The sequence below is a fragment of the Parasteatoda tepidariorum genome, chromosome 11, assembly GCF_982258835.1.
Source record: "Parasteatoda tepidariorum strain Cologne lab strain chromosome 11, Ptep-v5.0, whole genome shotgun sequence".
Taxonomy (NCBI): Eukaryota; Metazoa; Arthropoda; class Arachnida; order Araneae; family Theridiidae; genus Parasteatoda; species Parasteatoda tepidariorum.
The window spans coordinates 8,053,530-8,066,531 of NC_141765.1; the positions used below are offsets into that span (position 1 = coordinate 8,053,530).

Genomic DNA, 13,002 nt, shown 5'->3' on the forward strand with positions numbered 1-13,002 from the left:
TGCAATTTCTAAATAGTTGATTATAGAAAAGATTTCTTAAAAAAAAGCTTTGAATTATACTTTTTCAAGTAATAAAAAGTTAATGATAAAGTACAAAAAATAATAATTTAATCATAGCAAATTTTATGCATAATACAAACTTTGGCTACTCCAGGACGGCCAAAACAAGCAGCATAGTGTAAAGATGATGATCTTTGACCTTTATTAACATCTGCACCACGTTCACATAAGAACTCTACCATTTCTTGAGTGCCAAAAGCAGATGCCCAATTTAATAAAGTTTGTCCGACATCATCCATGAAATTTACTTCAATACCTTAACAGATATAAAGATTAAAAAGAAAAATCAGGATTTATCTAGCATAGTAAATGAGTAATAATAATAATGATAGAGTGTGGATGTCCCAAAAACGTGCCAAGTTTCAAAATTCCATTTAATAAAATAAAGGGCAATAAAAATGTACAGTTTGCAGCATTATACTTACTAAAATTTCTCCACCAAGTTTAAAAATTCGTTATGAAGATTTCTAACAGAGGGTGCAGCTGACTATTAACATAATAGAAACTATAAAACTAAGCCTGTCAGGTAATTATAGCTGAAGTTTTTTTTAGGTTCAGCAACAAATTCTGTTTTCTGACAGTATCAAATGTTTGCTGTGCATTGTGGTTCTTTAGAAAACCATGCTTATAAGATAATTCCAGTCAGTAATGTCATCTGTTGACAAAATTAATAAATAATATTTATACTGGGTGACAAATTCTCTGGTTTCCTAAGCAAAATAGAAGAAACTATACATTTTTATCACATTCTATTTTTTTCAGATGATCTTTCAAAGCATTACCAAATTGTATAACATTAAAACTGTATAGCAAATAAATTACAACTAACACAGATTTTTCTGGAAACATTTATTTATAATGTTCAAACAAAATTCAGGAAAAATGAACACTTCAAATCAAAGCAAAATGTAACAGGTAAAAAAGAAATTAAAAATATGTCAACAGTAAATAATAGAATTTGGCTTTTCCCACACTTACAAAAAAAATGGGGGAAATGACTGCATATAGGGAGTTACGACCACAAGAAGATTACAGAAAGTCATCTACTGAAGCAAATTAATACAGCTCAGAAATTGCAGGCATCCATAAGGACTTCCAACATATTAATAATGATGAATACAATACCAATGAAGAATGCATGACAGATCAAATAGGCAAATTAGAATTTTACAATAACAATGGATACCAGACAAATAAGACATTCACAATAACACGTAAATACAATAGTGATAGAAAGAGCAATAAACATGAAAATATGAGTGACCAGTTTACTTAAACCTATCCCGATTTGCAAAAGGTTGATGCCAACACAATCAAACAAAAATAAACTATTATGATAACCTCAAACTGCAAAATAAGCACAAATTCTATGCTAGGACAAAATATGAAAGGCTATAAATTTGTATCCGACAACTCTACTCCCTATCGACAAACTGCGCACTCCCTAAAAAAGGTTTTATAAAAAGTAAGCAAATAATAAAATTTATCAATAATTGCTATCCTTGTTATACAGTTGTTTCGGAGAAATTTCATTGCAGCATGAAAAACAAGTAATGTAATTTAAATTGCTTATTTTAGAAAAATTTAATCAAAATCGACAAAAAAAAATTTTCTTATTATTAAACAATGATTTTCTAATTGAAAACAGTTATAATTCTGAGATATTATATTCAAACTAAAAAATCAATAATAGAATATAACAGAATTACTTACCACCAGAATCAATCGCATCAATTAAAGCATCAGTATCTTTACTACGAATACAGTCTATTAATTGGCGATGAGTTCTTTCCCCAGCTGTATCAACACGACGAAGACTAGGAACTCTAGCAGGTGGTCCACTTCCTTGAGAAGATTTAGGAAGTGCTTTTCTGCCTTCAAATAACAGAACTAAAAGAAGATCGACAAGACGCATAGTATCCAACACACATCTAAAAAAGGAATAATTACTTTTTGAACTCAATTGTATATTCTTATTTTTATAAAAGATATATTTACTTTGAAAAAAATAAAAATGAATAAAATATTTAAATTAGAATACTAAATAAAGAATAATTTTCCACAATCTATAATGAATGAAGAATAATTAGAAAAAGAAATAACCTGTAGCTCATATATTTTAATAATTTTTTTTTTCCATTTAAGCTTTCCAGATTCAGACGTGCCAACCTAGCAAAATTAACACTCAGGAGTTTCCCTAACAAGAATTCAGGAGATTTCAGGAGGGGTAAAAAAAGGTGCATGGTATGCAACATTTGGCACTTCTAAGGAATTTTAAGTAAAAAATTTATTAAATATAAGAATGCAAGAAATTTTACACACTAATAGAGCAATAATTGTTTAAAAATATTAAATGGAAATAAAATAATTAAACACAGATTTAGCAACACAAAACTATATTAGGTAGATACTCTTTAAATAAATACCATTTCCTTAATAAAACATTATTCAAAAACCCGACACTGTAATAAAAATACACAAAAACTTTTAAAAAATAAACAAATTGAATAAGTATTTTATTTTAAAAAACCAATTCAATACTAATGTCTGTACAATAAAGAACCAATTATCCGGGATGCTCGGGACCATCGCTATCCCGGATGTCTTAATTTCCCGGTTTCCTGGATCGACAAAAAAGTGTTGTTAATCGATGTTTTATCAAACCCAAATTACAAGGAAAAAATGTAAACACATTTTAAAGTAAGAGAAAAAAGAAAAGCACTCCTAAATCTAAAAAGGAAAAAAATTGTAGAAAAATAAAAATTTAAAAGAATAAAAAAATTTGCAAGTTCAGACAAGAAAAACAAGTTTAAAAAATAATTACGATTCCTAAATCAACTAATAAACAAAACCAATGATTAAATAACGCAATATATTTCATGGGGGGGGCGAAAATAAAAGGAAAACCTATTAATCTAAATAAAAACAACACTTGAAAATTATCGAACCGAAACGATAGTTAAAAAACGGCACTAGCATAAATATTAAAACCTAGAACAAGGCAAGATCAACGGACTTTAAAAAAAAAAAAAAAAAACTAATGAAAAAATTTGGTAATACAAATAATTTTATTGAGTGCAAAATTTATCATGAAAAAGAAAAAAAAAACGTAGTGGAATCAGAAAAACGAAACTGCAATCTGCTTCATAAAATAATTGTATGCTTAAATTAATAAACAATTCTCCTTTTTTTTTTTTTTTTATAAAAACGCGATTTTTAATTAAAGCAGGTGTGATTCCACATCAAGAAAAACTTGCGAATGATACCGCACTTCCAAAGAATCAGAATTTATTCAAAAGAAAAACATTTTATTTTTATTAATCGATGTCAAATAGATAAATATATTTTTCTCTTTCATCTTCTGTTCACTGATATGCATGTGCAATGCATTTTCCCCACCCCCTCGTAAATCAAACTAGCAAACGAAATCATCATGCCACTCCTTTGAGTTTAACGACCTAAAAGAGAATAAAGATCTAAAATCTTCAAGGTCGCGGAAGAAATGACGTTTCTCTGGGTAAACGGGGGGAAAAATTCTTCCCTTCCTCACATTTTCCTCTACTCAACTTCAAGGATTAGTCCAGTTTCCGCTTTTTTTTTTCATATCGTTTTAGTTCAAAATGGCGGGAGAACCGAGCAAATTTTTTTTACGGATTATCTGGATACCAGATAAATGGTTCTCTACTGTATGCATGAAAAAAAGAGTTGCAGACTTAGCTCTCCGCAATTAAGTCTTGCTAAAGTCATTGGTACATGATTTGTTGAAATTGATCCATACTTCCGTTTCGACTTAAGACATCCTTGAATTTTTTTTTTTTTTTTAAATATACGAAGACTAAACGAATAATTGATATCACGTTGCTAGTTTACGAGCTTGTTGCCAACCGTGGAAAAATACGCATTAAAAACTATAAAAACAGCAAGATACAATATCAATTCCAACTATCGAGAGTACGAGTTTCCCCACTCCTGAACGGACGTCACTCGATAACGACATGTGACGTCATTGCATTCAACTCCACACGAAAGAAGAGGAAGATTTCACCCGCCCCCAGTGTAAGGGGGCGGGTGAAATAGGAGTGTTTTTAGAGGTAACGTTGAAGAGGGGGGAAAATAAAGCATGTTCAGCTACGCTTCAGGCAGATGGTAGTTTGATAAGAGGGGATGGAATTCAAGCTGAAAGAAAAACTTACCTTCGCACTCGCGGAAAAATTAGGTAATTTTGAGTTTGGCCGTCGATCGCAGTAAAATTCGGGAGTTTTTCAAATCAATTCCGGAGGGCGGGAGAATAACTCAAAATTCGGGAGACTCCCGCAAAATGCGGGAGAGTTGGCACGTCTGCAGATTCCATAAATTCCTATAGCTAATCCATGCAGAATGGAGGAAGTTTCTAGGGAAAGCTTTGGCCCACAAAGAGTTGTCATGCCAATAGAAAAAGTAGAAGAATTAATTCAGTAGAATTGATTTAGATTAAGGATTGAATCAGATTTTTTAAGAAAAAAGTCAATAATTTTTTTCTGATGCAAAAGTAGACAATTATCTTAAATAATTTTAACTGCTAAAAATTTTGGAAAGTGTTAAACAGTAATAAGGTGGGAAATGGTGTGAAAAATGTAAATGAAAGGCTTGGAGTCATAAAATGATAAGTCATACTTCTTCCAAAGTTCACATTATTACTTCAAAAAACTGTTCCTTTATATTGTTTTCAGACAGGTACATTCTTCTTCACTGGCGCAACAACCTTGTCTGGGTCCTGGCCTTCTCTAAGAATTTCCTCTAATTTTCCCTCTGTTTGGCGACTGTCCTCCAGGCTTTTATTTTCAAAGTGTTGATATCCTTCTCAACACTATCGATCCACCTAAGAGATGGTCTTTCCAGGGTATCTGCTACATTTTAGATTTTCAAATTCATGACTTTTCATGATGTTCCATGACTAATTCCAAGAATTTTTCATGACTTAAAGAAGTTACTATTTTCTCCGACAAAAACGTAACAATAAATTTAAAAATGCATTATAATAACATTCATTGAAATGATAATTATAACTAAAACTGTTATACTCTGCATCTTCATATTTATAGATTTTAAATTTAAAAAACAGAGTAAAGAAAGAGTTGAAGCTATAAAATAGCTGAAATAAAAATACAAAAGAATTTTTTTTTTCTTTTTTCTGCAAAATTATATTCTAAAGATACTTTTCTTGTTGATCAGAAAGGAAAGAAATACTCCTTATTCGTCAGTTCTTATTTGGAAATTAAAAAAAAATCGCCAACGATTGGCGTGCTTAGGCTTGAAATTTAAATTGATTAAAAAAAATAAATAAAAATAACAATTCTTAAATCACAGAAGTTTAAAAGATAATTCGCTCTAGAAATGATGTTTTTTCTTTCATTTTTTGAAAGAACGCCATAATTTTTAAAGAACATGATAAAGACATTTTATATTCTAATAAAATATCTTCTTCGCCCCATTTTCAGCCTAGCTAGACAAGGTCCATGAGTTTGTTCACCTTCAAAAAGTCTAAAACAAGTAAAGGTCTTTCTATAAGGTCTTGTTTTAAAAGACCGAGGCAGTCCAGTAGATGTTCAGGGGATGCCTGGGCTGAAGAGCACTTGGTACAGAGGGTAAAACACTTTTCGCCTCCAGAGTACCTCAGTGATTTCAGGTGTCCACAGCGGAGACGTGTGATGGCGGTTTGAGACTGGCGGTCTTTGTCAGCTGTCAAACGGCTACTCGGTCTGATACCCTGTTACCAATTGTGACTGGGTGGAGTGAGCCACGCTGATTTATTTTTGGCTTTAGCAATTGAAAAGAGCTCTAAGGAGGTAAAGGACACTGGAGGCGCAGTGGCCTCAGCTGCACCTGCCTTGGCAAGACTATCTGCCATTTCATTGCCTGGTATATCTACGTGTGAGGGTATCCATTGTACGTGAATTCGACAATATTTGGAGAGGTGTAAAAGTTCATAAAGGATGTTCATGCTAGAATTGTCCCTCACTCTGTGCCAGCTAGCCAAGTGCTGAACAGCGCTTCTACTGTCGGTAAGGATCCAAATCTTTTTCGAACTTGAATAATAAAATATGACTGTCAGTAGTGATTTCGTTAGGAATTCAGATATTTAGAACACGATGAAATTGAGAAGATGGGTTCCATTTTAAAAATTTGATTTTTCAGCGACCTAAATCCATGACTTTCCATGATTTTTTTAAAAAATAGTAAAAATCATGACATTTCATGACAAATTTTGTTCAATACTGAATTTCATGACTTTCCATGAATTTTCATGACTTTCCAGGTGATCGGATACCATGTCTTTCTCTTCCTCTTGTTCTCATAGGTTTTGATAAAAATATTTTCATGCAGTTTCGGTCTTCCTGCGTTCTGATTAAATGTCATGCCCATTTTTAATCTTGTATATTTATGTACTTGACAACATTATTCATTTCATCAATATTACTGAATAAAATTATTTAATAGTTAATTTCATATATATAACAAGATAAGTTTCAAAAAGATAATAGTACAACTAAATAAATAAACAACACACAGAAACATCTTACTGTCTACATTAAAATGTGTTGTTTTTTTCATCAAAAATGCTCTTAAACTCACTCTGCTAATCAATTTAACTCAGTTTACCCCAGTTATCAATAGTTTGAAGTTTTGTACACACTGCCTTAACAAAAACGCCCCTTTTGTAAGATTTCAATAGAGTTTTAACTTTTTCTTTCTTACATATTAATTTGCAAAACCTAAAATCCATAATTTTCTTTGTGTTTGGTAAGGAGTTTATAATATAAATGAAGTATTTCTCATGCTCTCCATATAAAGAACTTCTCAAAGTTATCCATAAAAAGTATAACTTATTTTAGGTGTTTTTACTTTTATAATGAAGCATAATTTTGTGATTTACCTTTTCTGAATACTTGCATTATTACATACTGCAATTATCACTTTGAAATGGCACAAAATTTACTTTTTAAATAGCATAAATCTTTGACAAACCTTTTATAACTACAACTGTCTGGGAACACAAAATGTAACAGAATGAAATAAAAAAATATATTCATATCAAAATTAATACGTACCTTTCATCACCCTGAACAGCAGATTCAATGGCAGAAGGAAGATCAGATCGATGCAAATCCTATAAATAAACCATATTTAGCACAAATCTTATATTTATACAAAAAAAATTATTAACATAATTTTTAAAAATATAGCTAACATAAGTAATGCTAGGTGATCCTCGGAATAAGGTTGAAAGTAAACTAATTGTTGTAGATACACTTGAAGATGTTTTAACTTCAGGTGAGCCAGGAGATGTTGAAGAATTCGTAACCGATCCACAAGATGTAACACTATTTAATTTTACTAATAGCCTGTTTACCAGTCCATGTTGAGCTAAAGGAGCAGGATCAATGCCCCTTCGGGTAAAACGATCTGCTAAAGAAGCAAAACATCGTAATGCTCCATCTGAAACCTGTAATAAAACAAGATTTTAGTACATGAAACTCCACCTTTTATGTAATATAAAAAAATTTGAAATTGAAACATCATAGTTTAAACATTATCAGTTGTTGAAACAGCATAGATATTGATGAATGTTAAGTAAAAGGTATAATATGAATATATAATAGGATTTATTTCTATAGAAAAAAAAGAAAAGAATAAACCAAAACAATTTTTTATTTCATAAAGTTTCTCACTGTGACACAATCTGAATTATCCTACAACAGACATGTCAGGACTTCTTAGGATACAAAACTATGAAATTATCAAAACTACTTAGATATAAAAACCTATAATCTTCTGAGAGAATCTATAATCTAACAAAACTTAAATTAAAACTTCCATTACCTCGATAATATAAGGATACAGATTATAACTGTACAACTTTTTACAGTAAGAGTTAGGCATAATAAAAAATTTCTTTAATATTAATTTAGGATAATGACCTAATTAGAGTGACAAAAAAAAGTCCTACACGTATAAAGGAAAGAAAATTCACATCAGGAATTCTATTATGTAGATGAAGACATTTTTTCTTCATCTATACATAAAAAAATACACATACTAATATTATGGGCAATATTCTCATACTCTGAAAGGGAAAAAAATACAATAGGCTCATTTCAAGTTAAATCAACCAATAACCAATGCAGTCATGTAACAGGTTTTAATAAAAAAATTTGTGTATAAGTTATTTATAAAAACAGGTAAAAAAAAATTTTCCAAAATTTTCAAAACTACAATTAGGAGACTATTTTCAAATTTGACTCTATTTAAGAAATGGTACATATGTAAAAATTTCTTTTTTTAATTTATGAAGTAATTTTCTTAATTTTGGTATCATTAGAAGAAAGCCACACTATTTAATTAAACTATAAAAATGACAAACATTTTTGGATAATTTTTCTTTTAAAAATTTGTAATAAAATATTTTTTTTAGAATTTTTATTTAATTTTTTTTCGCAAATGTTAGGATTTCTTTAATGGGAAGTATTAACTTTCACCACCTCAATTTTTTCACTCATAATGATACTTTAAATATTAAAAAAACAAACAAGTTTCTTGTCTTTAAAAAAAATAAAAAGTGCCTTTTAATCAAATTTTCTCAAGGTTTTTTGCAGCACAAAAAAAGTCTCGTAATCTCAATTTTTGTACTTAAAATGCCATATTTTTCAGTTTAAAAAGTCAAGAGATGTTTTTTGCTTTGATAAAGATTGGGGAACTTTGTCAATTCATCTATAAAAAAAATATTTGAGCTTAATCTATTTCTTTAAGAGAAAAAACACAAGCTTGAATTTTATTACTATGAAAAATATAATTAAAATTACGAGAGAAAAAAATTCTAGATGCTGAAAGTTGTCACTTTTCAGTAAAATATTACTGAAATTTAGAAGAAAAAATAATTTCCCAAAAAATTTTTTAAAAAATAAAAAATTATTTTTTTTAAATTACATAAATATTTTTAACATTTCTAGTCTAATTATGTAGTCCAGAGATTTTCCATTCTAATGACACCAAAATTAAGAAAACTAAATCAGAAATAAAAAAGATTTTGACATTTTTAACGTACGAGCTACTATCCCTAATTATGCCACTTTCTTAAATTCATTTGGAATGAGCCATTAATTATTTCCGTTCTCGTATTTTGTAAATCCTCATCACATTAAACAAATTGTAAAATTTTTGGTAGTAACTAACAATAAAAAGATAGACGACAAAATTATGCGACACTCAGACTCTTCAAAAATGGGTTACTCAAATGTGTTTCCCACTTTTTGTACTAAATAATATATTAAAAATATTGGATTTTAAAAGCTATAAGAGAAGCAATAAAAATAACTGCCAGAAAAACAATTGAAACAAAACACGGATCAAAAAGAGATTATTTAAATGTCCGATTCGAATTTTACATATTAAAATAATATCAAATAAGAAATACCGGAATTTGAAAAACCACATCGAAATCAATAGCAATATCTGCCAAAAAATATAAAAATACATGCATTAAACATAAATAATCAAAGGGTGATTTGAATTTTGTGCGCAATAAAATTACACATTTATATAAAAAAATATCAGGGTTCTCTTTTATTATGTGAAAATTCCTCACAATAATTGTCAACAAAAAAAAACAATTTAAACACTGCATGATATCATTACAAATCGTGCAATTCGAACTTTGCGTGTAATAACAATTTAAGCATTTAAAAAAATCTAGAAAATATCAATAGCAATAATGGAAGCAATGAAAGGGATCGGGGTAGTAAAATAAATGAAATTGCAAAGCAATAATTGCCGAAAAATATGTCAAAAACACCATATGCATATTTTCCACGGAATCAGCACGAGTTGTGGGGAATAAAGTGAAAGTCACGACTAAAATGTGCAATTTAAAACTTTCGTATGCATAATATATCAAAAATATTGAATTGACTTCATAACCAAATAAAAAGAGAGGGACAAATATACATTGATTAATTAATTATTTTGCTACAAATCTGAATTAGTAACAAAATCTTCAAGCAGTCTTATTTTATTAAAATGTAGGAAATGGTGTTCTTAAAAAAAAAAAAAAAGGAACAGAACAATTTATTTTTTAAATTTTCGGGATTTCAGAATTACTTTTTGTATTATCAACTTGAAATTCCAGCAGAAGCCAGTTATTATGGAATTTTTTTATTCTTAAAAGAGAATAGACAAATATGAGCATTTCTTTCCCCTTGAATAAGCGAAAAAGGTATTTTTTAAAAACAAAATCTGCAGAAAAAAGAAAAATCTTCTGAAAATTCTGCAGATAAGGAATGAAAAAATTTTCAGCAAAATCTCTGTTTTACAACAATGTCGCCTTCTGACACAGGGGGGGGGGGGTAATTTCAACAAATATTTAATCTATCTATGTATATATAAGGCTCATTCCAAATTAAATCAACCAAAATAAAAGAATCTTGTTGCTGCCATGACACAAATTTCCATGAAAATTTTTTTGTAGATAAGTTCTTGATAAAGAAAGGCTAATTTTTTCTGAATTTTTAGACCAAAATTACGATTAGAGGGCCATTTTGAACTTTGACTCAATTTAAGAAAATGGCATAGCTACAAATGGTGGCTTGTTTATAAAAAATATCTAGATCTTTTTTATTTATGAGCCAATTGTCTTATGTTTGATGTCAATCGAAAGAAGAAAATCAACGCTGTGTAATAAACCTATTAAAATACTGAAACTATATATTTTTTAAAATTTTTTTATAGAAATATTAATAAGTTTTTGGTCAAATTTCTAGAAATTTTTACTGGGAAGTAACAACTCTCATCATTTCACTTTTTTACTCCTAATATTAAATATCATACTTGTCAACATAAAAATTAAGAGGGGCTTTTATCTTAAAAACAAATGTGATAAGACAAAATACTTCCAAGATTTTTTCACAGCACAGAAACAAAATTTCTTGACTTCATTTCTTGTAATGTAAAACATATTTTACAATATAAACAAATCAAGGTTTTTTGTTTTTGCTTTTGGTCAATAAATAATTGCTAAGTGTTTTTTTAGCCAAATAATTCAATATCTTTTTACAGCACAAAGTTGTTTTTAGTTAATTTTTTCAATCTCATAATTTTAAATGCCATATTTTGTAATATAAAATTAATAAAAAGGTGTCTTTTATTTTTCAGTCATTAAATGAAATTTTAAAAAAATGTTCTGTTAGCCATAACATTTCAAGCTTTTTTTATAGCACGAAAACAAAGGTTCTTGATCTTAATTTATTTCTTGTAATGTTAAATGGCATATTTCTTAATATAAGAAAATCTTGGTCAGTAAAAAAATAAAAATAGTTTTTAATAGTTGATATAACTTCAGATTTTTTAATAACACATTTATAACCCCCTGTTTTCTACAATCACAAACAGCTGTCTTTGCACCTCATTCATTATTGTTTTTTCCTTAAACTTTTTAAATAGTTTTGCAACATAGTATCATAAATGAAAGCAAAAAAATTAATAGTAAAATTAATAAAATAATAAATTATATTATTAATAAAAAAATAAATACAAAAATGATTGCAAGTAAATGTTTAAAGTTGAGTACAAACTTTTTAATTTATATTGTCAATTCACTAAAGCATCTTAGTGAATTTAATATGAAATTACACTAAAAAGCTTATAAGTAAAAAAAAATATTCAAAATTTCATACCAAACTGTCATCATGCTTTAAAAGTATAGAGAGAGCTTCAACGCAATTTGCAAGGCTGGTATCATGGGGCTCCATTTTACCACAAAGCCGTGATACAACTGCCATTGCAGAATGCAATGTATCTTTATGAACTAAGGAACCAATATCTCGGATGAATGATAAAACACAGTTTAAACCAGCAGCATCAAAAACAGCTCCTGCTTCCCTGGTACATATTAATTCAAGAACCTAAAATACGAAGGTTGCATTATTACAGACATAATAGATATATTTACTTGTTTAAGCTTGAATAAAATGTAATATATAAGAGGCTAATACATTTTGTATTAAAATAAAATTCAAATATGATTAAAAACCACTATTTATTATATGTTCACAGGGATGAGACTAGTCAGAGAGTAAAAAAGAGGAAATCCAAGAATGTATATATTTATATATATATATATATATATATATATATATATAGGGGAGTTAGTGCAGCATTAAATTAAATAACAACGATAATTTAACAAACATAACAATTTAATAGAAATAAAAGGAAAGAAGGATATAACAGTTAACGTTGACATGACTGGTGAGAGCTGCCTGCACGCAATGGTCGCCAATCGCATGTGAATCAGAATTAGATTGTTCTATGGTATAAAGTCAAGAGTTAACTATAAATTTGAGACTTCCCCTTTGGGACTTTCCCATCAGGACTGGCTGGCACCTCTCAATGACAAAAGGGATGATGCAACGATCTTAAAGTTTTACGTGATGTTGGATGATGCAATGTTCGCAGTTATTACTCTATGGCATTGAAACTCTACACACACACACACACACATATATATATATATATATATATATATATATATATATATATATATATATATATATATACATATATATATATATATATATATATATATACATATATATATATATATATATATATATATATATATATATATACATATATATATATATATATATATATATATATATATATATATACATATATATACATATATATATATATATATATATATATATATATATATATATACATATATATATATATATATATATATATATATATATATATATACATATATATATATATATATATATATATATATATATATATATATATATATATATATATATATATATATATATACAGAGAGAGAGAGGCTATGATATCCAAAAATGTGACAAAAAAGTGTGATTTTTAAACCATGTAATTATAAATCCC

The 13,002-nt window shown here is 28.4% G+C and overlaps 1 protein-coding gene across 3 annotated transcripts in view; it reads right to left on the reverse strand.

Moving 5' to 3' along the window:
• Ufd4 (ubiquitin fusion-degradation 4-like) overlaps positions 1-13,002 on the reverse strand; it is a 171,340-nt gene that overhangs the window by 129,475 nt on the left and 28,863 nt on the right. For all 3 annotated transcript variants that reach the window (XM_071187447.2, XM_071187446.2, XM_087155303.1), the window contains 5 exons: positions 11,766-11,993; positions 7,289-7,543; positions 7,149-7,207; positions 1,774-1,991; positions 141-316 (listed from right to left, as the gene is read on the reverse strand). In XM_071187447.2, coding sequence (XP_071043548.2) covers positions 141-316; positions 1,774-1,991; positions 7,149-7,207; positions 7,289-7,543; positions 11,766-11,993 — 936 coding nt within the window. The remainder of the gene's footprint in view (positions 1-140; positions 317-1,773; positions 1,992-7,148; positions 7,208-7,288; positions 7,544-11,765; positions 11,994-13,002) is intronic.